Genomic DNA, 10,808 nt, shown 5'->3' on the forward strand with positions numbered 1-10,808 from the left:
ATGCCATTACCATACCGAAAGTTAGGTAAATAATTGCTTAATACAGTCACTGTTCATTTTTTCTGATTGTCTCACAGGAACTTTTTAAATAGTTGTTTAGTTTGAATATGAATCCAAAAAAGCCTAGCATTTGGTTTATATGGTTCTTCAGTTTTGTTTTAAATGTGTAAGTTTCTCTGTTCATTATTTTTCCTTGCAAATTATTTGCTGAAGAAATGTGATTTTTCAATTATGTAACTTTTAAATAGCACTATATTAGATCTCAACAAAGCCTTTATTTTTTGGAATTAAATTTTTAAAGTTTGTATTATTTATTATTTATTTCTGATTCAGAATATGAGACATGTTTTAAAATAATGTAAGCTTATTAGTTTCAGTTCAGTTCAGTTCAGTTCAGTTCAGTCACTCAATCGTGTCCGACTCTTTGTGACCCCATGGATTGCAGCACGTCAGGCTTCCCTGTCCACCACCAATGCCCGGAGTTTACTCAAACTCATGTTCATTGAATTGGTGATGCCATCCAACCATCTCATCCTCTGTCGTCCCCTTCTCTTCCTGCCTTCAATCTTTCCCAACATCAGGGTCTTTTCAAATGAATCAGCTCTTCGCATCAGGTGGCCAAAGTATTGGAGTTTCAGCTTCAGCATCAGTCCTTCCAATGAATATGCAGGACTGATTTCCTTTAGGATGCACTGGTTGGATCTCCTTGCAGTCCAAGGGGCTCTCAAGAGTCTTCTCCAACACCACAGTTCAAAAGCATCAATTCTTATTAGTTTATACTAAGTTAATTATACTTTCATTTGCCATTCATAGCAAAATAAATTCCAATTAATTCTAATTTTGTTTTATATATCAATTATTTCTAGTCCCATAAACTTTTTGTTATATAACACATGATTTTATTTGTTTTTACTTTTAAAATTTCATTTATTTTTTGATTGCTGTTTACCATGTTATGTTACTTTCTGGTGTACAAAATAGTGATTTGATATTTTTAAATGGTTATACTTCATTTAAAGTATCCAGCACATTCACTCCAGGGTATACATCTGAAGGAAAGGAAAAAACTAATTCAAAAAGTATATACTCCCCAATGTTCATAGTAGCATTATTTATGATAGCCAATATATGGAACCAAACTAAGTGTTCATCAACGGATTAATGGTTAAAGAAGATGTGGTGTGTGTGCATATATATATATATATATATATATTTAGTGGAATATTACTCAGCATAAAGAAGAATGAAGTTTTCCCTTTGCAACAGCACAGGTAGACCTAGAATGTATTATTATGCTATGCTGAGTTCTTACCTTATGGATCACTGATACTTAAAATTTCTTACTTAAAATCCTATTGCCAAAATTCTTCTTCGTACATTTGTTCATATGCAGGTGATCTATATTTTTTACACTGAGATTTTAATTGTCTAGGATAATAATTGCTGATATTTTCTTTCACTTAAAAATATACATAGTATATTGACACATATATGTGGCATCTGAAAAAATTGATTTAGACAATCTTACTTACAAAGCAGAAACAGAGACAGAGATGTCTAGAGAACAGACATGTGGATATGGAGTCTGAGGGGAGGGGAGGGTGGGATGAGTTGGAAGAGTAACATTGACATGTATTCACTACCATGTGTAAAATAAATCACTAATGGGAACATGCCATATAGCACAGGGAGCTACGCTTGGTGCCCTGTGATGACCTAGAAGGGCGGGATGGGGTGGCATGGGCGGGAAGACCAAGAGGGAGGGATATATGCGCACATATAGCTGATTCACTTTGTTGTACAGCAGACACTAACACGACATTGCAAAGCAATTATACCCCAATTTTATAATTTCTAAGCTAAAAATAAAAGTAAATAATCTAAAAAAACCCCCAACACTCTATTTTAGAGCAGTTTTAGGTTCACAGCAAAGTTAAGCAGAAGGTAAAGAGATTTGTCACATACTGCTGCTCCATCAAGCATATCCTAAGCTACTATCAACACCACTAACCCCCTATATTTTTTTTACACTAGATGAATTTACATTGACACATCATTATCACCCAAAGTTCATAGCTTACTTTAGGGCTCTCTCTTGATACGTATTCTATAGGTTTGGACAAATGTATGATATGTATCTCCTACTATAGTATCAGAGTAGTTTCAGTTCCCTAAAAATCCTCTGTGCTCTGTTACCTACGTTTTCTTGATCACCTCTGGTTCAGATTTCCTGCATTTACGAATTCTTACTCTGTATTTTAAATTATTTTCTTATTTCCACTTCACAGCTAGCTTTTTCTCCTTGAATCTTCCCTACTCCTTTTCCAGGTAAACATGCATAAATATCCATTTACATGTAGCATAGCTTATCTAAAATTTATAGGTCATGGGAGAGGGGAACATATTTTTTGTTAGAGAATAACAAATCCAAAATCAAATGTTACAACTTTCCTAAAGAGTTCTGTTAGCAACCCCTTCAGCAATGATAGGTCATTGACAACTGGACCCTATTTATTCTCTCAGTCTAACTCAATCTCAGCTTCTTTCATTCTGTAAAAAATAATTGTCCAACTAATATATGAAAAAATTCATCCATATTCCATATATGGAGTCTCTTTAATCATTAAAAGGAATCTCTTAAATCATTAAAAGGCCCAGAAAAAGTGCTTTCTATATGATTTGATCTATTCTTTTCAATAAACTAGTTGTGAATAAAACTAGCAATGTTTTTCTTATGTATTTGTATACTATGTGTAAGACACTGCCTATGTAAGAAGATTATTTGAACTCTGTCACTAGGCCTACAAGGAACGTATCAACACCCCATATAATGGATGAAAAAACTACAGCTTGGAAATGTTAGATACTTTAGCCAGGGTTATAAAATATAAATACTAGGTATAAAGTGCTGAGTCCTGAACGTGGATTTAGATTTCTTTGCACCAAACTAAGCTGTATGATATTGTGTTAATATTGTGTCTTTTTTTTCAATTATATTTTGAGCTCCCTGATGCAGGCATGGGCAGGGACAGTATCATACATTTCATAGCTGTTCCATAATACCATCCAAGATGCAATGTGTGGACTCAATAATTGCAGAGTGGAAAGTCTGAGGCAATGTGCCTAAAACATTCTCAAAGGCACAATGACTCAGTCAAGTCACACACACTCTCAAGAGTGACGTCTTGGACACACTCAGGAAAGCCAGAGGATCCATCTGTTGATCCACTTCCTCCATACGGATTTCCACTAGAGACAGTGAATCTAGAGGAGAACATCGCACTCATAGATGTTGCTACATTACCTCAATGATGTTGTCCCTCCTGGGATTTCTCTCTCATAGATTCATGCTTTCCTTAGCCAGGAGGGTCACGGGCAGAGGGCTGGGGATATTCGGGTGTTTTGCTATTTCCAGGGCAAACAGGGATGTGCAGGGATCCAGCGTGCCTGGCTTAGGCTTATCTGCCTAGAGACATCCTGCAGCCATATTCACTCTCCGTTCCTCACAGGCCATGTCAGGAAAGTCTGTGTGCTTATATAGCAGGAATTCATCTAGTAGGTGAGACAAACTATGCCTGTGTTCTAGGGACCCTAATTATGTCTGTGATTTCTACTCCATCCCTATCCCCATTAAGGTTACTAACCCTAAGTAAGTACCAGTTTTTGGTCCTTCTCAAATATCTGTATTATTATCTTACTCTAATCCTCTCCTAACTGACTTTTACTTCTTTCTATATCTAGAGAATTCTTATCTCCTTAAGGGTGAGGACAGGAAACAATGCTTTTACTATTATAATGCATTCTTCACAAATTAAAGTATTGGAAACAAATTTTGACATTTGGTACCAAAAATCTGACATTTGGTACCAAAAATTTGGGTTTTGGTACTTTTGAGTTCAAAATTCTTTTCTCTTATTTTTCTGTCATAGCTTTAAAAAGTTGTATTAAAATGGGTATAGAATTGGGAATTCCCTGGCATTCCAGTGGTTAAGACCCAGCTTTCTTTGCTGTGGTCCTGAGTTCGATCCCAGGTTGGGGAACTAAGATCTCACAAGCTGGACAGTGCAGCCAAAAAAACCAAAAAAACCCAAAAAGATGAGTACAGACTTCTCTCTTGGTTTTTGTATTTCTGCTGTAACAAATCTAAACCAAGGGGAAAAGGTATATATTACTTTCACTGATGCCTGAATTAAGAGGTGGATGGCAGTGCCAAGAGCCAAGAGTGGAAACAGTAGGAAGAGAGAAATATTAACCATAGTGAACATACTGAAATATTATGCGTTTATACAAGTTCTCTTATGTTCCTTGGCATGAAACATGAAATTAAGGGGCCTAAAGCAGAAGAGAACATGATATTGGTCAGCCCTGAAATGAAAGATAGGAAAAATTTCTATTACAGGGGTTTATTGCTTCCATGGTGATATGGGGTCGGGGTCACTAAGGAGTAGGTAACTGGGTGGAATACCCCAGTGATCTCATGGTAGGCAACTACTGAGAACAGAAAAAAATATCAGAAAGTCAGGGGGAGAACTCTGAGGTATATGTGAGCTCTGAGATGATACAGCATCTGAAGTCCCAGAGAAGAGATGCGAGGCAGAGTGTAGGGGGAGAGAGAGTATATGATGAACTTGGCCAGAAAATAGTTCTAGGTCATCTAGCACGTCCACTCTTCTGCTCTCATGGATGGGCAGCGCGCCTGCAACAGGAAAGACATGAGATTGATGAGTCCTAGGGAGCTTCTGTGCCATGGTCACGCTGGTCCCCAATTCTCCCACGACTTCTCAACCACGTTTGTGTCTACTTCCCACTTCACTTTCTCCTGAAGTGTGTCTGTGGCACTGACAAATATGAAGCCTTACCTTCCTTTCTAGGGTGCAACTCACAAGGGACCCTGGTGTCTGGAGGGGCCACCTGAGCGCAGGCCTTGGATGATGAAGATGGTGCCCACCACGATGCCCACGAGGCCCACAGTCAACCCCAGGGCACAGACCACAGTCTCTGTCAGCTCTGACATCGGGGCTGGAATCTCAGGCTCTGCAAAAGGGAAGTTATGAAAATCAGAATACAGAGTGTTGGTTTGTGTGCCTGTGTACGAGATTGGGCAGGAGGTGTGGTGTTCATTCTACAAAAACTCAGGGCACCAAGCTTAGGGAAGAGAATGAAGTATGATTTTAGAAACCTTGAAGTGTGGAAAATAAGTTTTGGACTGTGACATCGAGGGACGAAAACTCAGAACCAAAACTCACACCAAAACTCTACTTGGTAGAAAAAGAGAGAGTACCGAAAGGGGTAGAACTTGTACGTACCCCAGTGTTTGAGCAGTGGCTCATCCAGGCCCCAATGCTCCACTTTGCAGTCATAAATGTCATCATCAGAAGGGAGGAAGGTGAGATAACCAATTCTGAGGAAGGAATGATCATCCTTGGGGAGGAAACTGGTCTCAGAAACACCCTCTGTGACTGCATGCCCATTCTTCAACCATGTAATGTTGATCACAGGGGGGAAAATGTTGTCCACGTGACAGATGAGGGTGTTGGGCTGACCCAGCATCACGGGAGACTTGGAAAACACAGTCACCTCAGGAACCTCTACGGTGAGGAAACAGCACAGATGTGACACAGAAATAGCTTGGCCTGATTCTGCACTGCCTCCTGGGGGAGCCCTCCCACCAACGGTTCCCAGTCTGACAGGGGAGGAGCTCTTGCTTGCCTTCTGCTGGGAGATGCTCTGTGCTGCCCGCGCTTTATCCCCGTGCTGTCTGTGGGCATGCTTGTTAAGGAGGGAGGTCTGTGGGACTCCTCCTTGAGGGATTCAAGGAATATCTTATGGGAGTAAGGGTCCTTATATTACACGGAAATGTGTGATCTTTGAGATGGGAGAGGATGAGTGTTCAATAATTACTATGAAATCTGGGGACTCTTGGAAAAGTTTCATAGAGTGGTGAAGGATATCTCTCCTTAGAGAAGAAGGGAGTGAAGCCTGATATGAAAGAATAGATTCAGAAAAGAGAAGTAGAATGGTGGACACTTACCGTTGATAACTGGGGTAAAGTTGGAGCGTTTAGTCAGGACATCCAAGTTGTGTTTCACTGTAGCTATGTTACTCAGTGCACCCTGTGGGTCAAAACCTGCAAACTGGCTAAACATAGGCAGCCGCCAGACTGTCTCCTTCTTCCCCAGGTCCACATAAAGCAGCTCATCTCCATCAAATTCCTGGGTGAACTGGCCAGAGGGCCCCTGAGATTGGTAGAGCGTTGTGCCATAGGAGCCAACGTGGTCAGCTGATAAGTGAGGGTGAGGAGCAGGAAGGTGGAAAACAGAGGGAAAGAAAAGACCACATTAAACAAAGTAACAGAAGAAGCTAACTTTCAAACACTGTGGGCTTCACCTTTGGCACAACGTCTGTAAGCAGAGTGCCAGCACCTGCTTCCTTCTCCCTCAGTGTTGGTAGCTGTCCTGTTAAAACAGGACACTGTAACACGTATAATTCTTGGGCTTCCCTTGTGGCTTGGCTGGTAAAGAATCCGCCTGCAGTGCAGGAGACCTGGGTTCGATCCCTGGGTTGGGAAGATCCCCTGGAGAAGGGAAAGTCTACCCACTCCAGTAGGCTGGCCTGGAGAATTCCATGGACTACAGTCCATGGGGTTGCAAAGAGTCAGACAGGACTGAGTGACTTTCACTTTCACTTTCAGGGGCTCACAAGGGCAGGATTTCACAGGCTTTGTTTACTGCTATTTCCTGCCTGCCCAGCTCAGTGCCTGGCACATTGTCAGTCTGTAATAAATATTATAATGGAAAGAGAGAAGAAAGAAGAGAATGAATGAATTTTCCGGGTATTAGCTTTCTTCCCTCTTCTTTAAAAGTTTCTTCTCTCACTTAATTTTTCATCAGATAATAACACATTCATTGTGATTCTTTTCCCCTCAGGGCTGACTCAGAGCAGAATATTTTCTGCACAGGGATTCCTTCTTTCTTTTTTTTTTTTTAACCAAGGAAAGCCACACATGATCTGAAATATTTTAAAATAGATTCCTCTTTTATAAGATATAAGAAACAGTATGACAAGCACAGTGGCAATACAACAAAGCATATAAAGAATAAACAATGCTTCTCAGGTGTCCATTTTGTTAACTGTAGTGATTCTTAAAGAAGAATGCCTGATTCCTTCTGAAATAAAAAACGGAAGCTTTATTTTGGATTTCTGACATTTCCTTACCCTATTTTTTTTCTTTAAAGTGAAAGTCACTCAGTCGTGTCCGACTCTTTGCGATCCCATGGACTTTAGCCTGCCAGGCTCCTCTGTCCATGGAATTATCCAGGCAAGAATACTGTAATGGGTAGCCATTTCCTTCTCCAGGGAATCTTCCCAACCCAGGGATCAAACCCAGGTCTCCTGCATTGCAGGTGACTTCTTTATCATCTGAGCCATCAGGGAAGATGATTTTTTTTCTTTAAGGAGGTAATTAAACTTCTCCTTTTTCTGATTCAACACATACTTGTTGAGGACTCAGAGTGAATTATAGCCCTTTTCTTCAAATAGACAATGTACTTTTCTGAGGATGCTAAAGCAGAGTGGCAACCAACTCAGTTTGACTCTGTCCAAGTCTGGACAATTTGGTCCGGACACACATGAGTCTTTTAATATTTTCTCTTTCCCAATTTCCTCATTTCATGAATATCAACAGGGTTTCAGACATTGGGAGAGACAAAGAATAAAACATCAATCAGGCATGGTCTCTGTCAACAAGGAGTCTGTTGAGTAATGGGAGAGTTAGGTGAGAAAAGGACCAAGTGCTGTATACTGATCAGCTCTGTGATGGGTATATCCTGCGCCCTCATCTGACCTCATCTGTCAATCAAACCAAATGAGATTTTCCTTTCATGTTCCTTGGTCTTTTAAGGGGTCTATTTTTTGCCCCTGGAATGAAATGATCTTTTAAGATTTCCTGGACACCTCTAGCTTATTTCTGAAGTTTCTACTTAGTTATCAACTATTTTAACCAAGTCCTCTCATTACACACTTTTTTTTAGTTGCATTATAATCTCCAATCTCTCCATCCCAATGTCCTGCTTTCAAATTAGTCTATTGCTCATTCTTACACCCTTTCTGGATCAGTTATAATTAAAGGCCTTCTAACAAAACTTCTTTATCCTTGTAATGAATATTCTTGACTCCTTTTCAAACATGAATATATGCAATTATTCCTTTTCATATGGTACCTGTCCTGGGTTGCCCGCACTGAACCACATTACACCGCTGTGCCAACTGGAACCAATCACTTTTATAGCTTCAGCCTCAGCTGGGTCCATTGCCCTGCTCAGCAATACACCTTCTGCTTTTCTACACCATTTTCTTAGCATGACTAATCTTAGCACCCGAATGAGGCAGATAGCATGTCTTTTCATTTTTGAATCCCCCCAAACTTAGCTTGCTATGTGCTCAAAAATGTGTACAAAATATCAACTACTATTCTTGAGGATCAAAGAAACTTTGGGGAAGACTTAAAGACACAGAGATAACAGAACTATATGATGGTCAGAATCAGCAGTGACCAGGGAAGCATTATGACTTGTGAGCCTTAAGCACTGTTGCTCAGGTGGGCCCACCTCCACAAAAATACTAAAGGTCATATTTTATGACCATACTGGTATAAAGACAAAAATAATACAGGCTAAATTAAATTTAAACATTTTCTTCTACCATAAATTTTGTTTTTCTTCTAATTAAAACAATAAAGTATTTTCATGGGGCCTTATAAGCATTCAGGCCCTTGGCACTGTGCCCACTGTGCCTAATGGGTAAGTTGAGCTTGACCAGGACACTCTGGTGTGATGTTGAAGAAAGAAAATGTGGAAGTGCTCTGGAGAAGCAGATGAAAGTTGCTATCACACAAAATTAGAATGGGAGCAGCCATGGCTAATAAAGTTGCTGAAGATTAGAGTAACCTCCTTTTCTCTTCCCCTTTGAACTATCTGACCATTCTACTTTGGTTTTACAAACTCACTCTTATTGTCCCTAAACAACAGAGATGTGGGCAAGGGATGGATCTTGGAAGCAAAGGAAGATGAAGGAATGTATGAACAGAGGGTAGAAAGAGGGGGACAGCAAAGGCAGAGGGGCCTAAGGGACCAAATAAATAACCTGTGCTTGTCCATTCTTCTTGAAGGACTTCTATAGAGGGGGTGAGGAACAGGTAATTTGGGCTGACAATTTGAAAACAATATAATTTAATTCAGCAAGTTGTTTTTTTATCATAAAGTTTTCAATTTTAAAATAAATTTAAGGAACATTTTTACTTTGTTAAAGAAAAAAAAATTAAAGTTACACTTATAATGATAATACTAAAAAATAAAGAGTAATCTTTGACATTTGTGTATCTTAATTACTTAGAAAGCATTCCTACGCAACTTTGTTTGTCAGGTGACATATATGAAGTAACTGAGATCAAGTGATGATCGTGTGGCAAAATGCTTTATATAAAGATACTAGACGGGGCTGGCTCATCTACCCCCTGTGCCAGATGCCAGCATGGAAATGTATGTAGATCTGAGACTAAGAAAAGGTCAACCTTCTTCATATCCATGCAGTATTCATAATTCATGGAACTATTCACCCCAAGATAAACTTTAGAAGAAATATATAAAAAGCTTCCAAAGTTGTTCAGATAAATTTGGGAGTGATAGTTCATGGAATTTTTTGTAACAAGACATCTACTTGTGGAAACATTGCTAATCTTTGAGGCAATAAAAAATGAGCTGATTGCCCTAGAGCTCTCCAGAACATATTCACTGGCTCCAATATCAGAAGCTGAGTGATGACCTTGGTGAACTCTGCAACAGTATCGGTAATAAAGAGAGTGTGTCTGGACTCTGGTTTCCTGAAGGAGGAACGACTAATTTTTAGATTTGCCTAATATTGAGAAGACTCTTGAGAGTCCCTTGGACTGCAAGGAGATCAAACCATTCCATCCTAAAGGAAATCAGTCCTGAAAATTCATTGTAAGGACTGATGCTGAAGTTGAAGCTCCAATACTTTGGCCACCTGATGTGAAGAAGTGACTCATTTGAAAAGACCCTGATGTTGGGAAAGATTGAAGGAAGGAGGAGAAGGAGTCAACAGAGGATGAGATGGTTGGATGGCATCATCAATTCGATGGACATGAGTTTGAGCAGAGTCTGGGAGTTGGTGATGGACAGGAAACCTGGCATACTGCAGTCCATGGGGTTGCAAAGAGTGGGACACGACTGAGCGACTGAACTCACTGACTGAATATGGAGAAAGGTATGAGGAGTCTCTACTATTTCTAGGCCAATCTTTCTTGATTTTTCCCTCTGATTCCCTGTTCCCCAATTCTAATCTCTACATCCCTCAACTGTGCACTCACCCACAATGTCTTCACCTCCACTGGGGCTCATCATGGTGGTCAGGGCGAGGGCTCCCAGAATCAGAGCTCTGTTCAGGACCATCGTCTTCTCAAGGTGGTCTCAGCAGTGGCTGTTCTGAGTTGCAGAGCAATGATGAGGGCTGAGCTGAGAAGGAACTTTGAAGACACCCAAACCATACTCTGCCAGGTCGGGTTGTGGCCAATCAGAAAAATCCCCTTTGATGACACCTCAGTTGCTAGATGAAGACTTTGTACTAAGAGGCCTGGAAGGGACTGGGAAATACCCTGGTTTTGATGCAGCCTCCACTCAGAGTGGACCAGAGAGATATGTCTATGAAAAGAGGGACGATATTAAATCAGAGTCTTTTCACATGTGTGTAAGCCCGCTCCTGACAAGAGGGGTGGGAATTTCAAAGAAACTTCA

The 10,808-nt window shown here is 40.2% G+C and overlaps 1 protein-coding gene across 1 annotated transcript; it reads right to left on the reverse strand.

Annotated features, from left to right (window-relative positions):
• Positions 1 to 4,107: 4,107 nt before the first annotated feature.
• Positions 4,108 to 10,544, reverse strand: LOC133059595 (SLA class II histocompatibility antigen, DQ haplotype D alpha chain-like). Its single transcript, XM_061146932.1, has 5 exons — positions 10,385 to 10,544; positions 6,032 to 6,280; positions 5,307 to 5,588; positions 4,860 to 5,034; positions 4,108 to 4,696 (listed from the first exon to the last, which is right to left on the reverse strand). The coding sequence occupies exons 1-4, from the start codon at positions 10,464 to 10,466 to the stop codon at positions 4,880 to 4,882; spliced, it is 768 nt and encodes a 255-aa protein (XP_061002915.1). The 5' UTR covers positions 10,467 to 10,544; the 3' UTR covers positions 4,108 to 4,696; positions 4,860 to 4,879.
• Between the last annotated feature and the right edge of the window lie 264 nt (positions 10,545 to 10,808).

Source organism: Dama dama, chromosome 7, assembly GCF_033118175.1.
Source record: "Dama dama isolate Ldn47 chromosome 7, ASM3311817v1, whole genome shotgun sequence".
Lineage (NCBI taxonomy): Eukaryota > Metazoa > Chordata > Mammalia > Artiodactyla > Cervidae > Dama > Dama dama.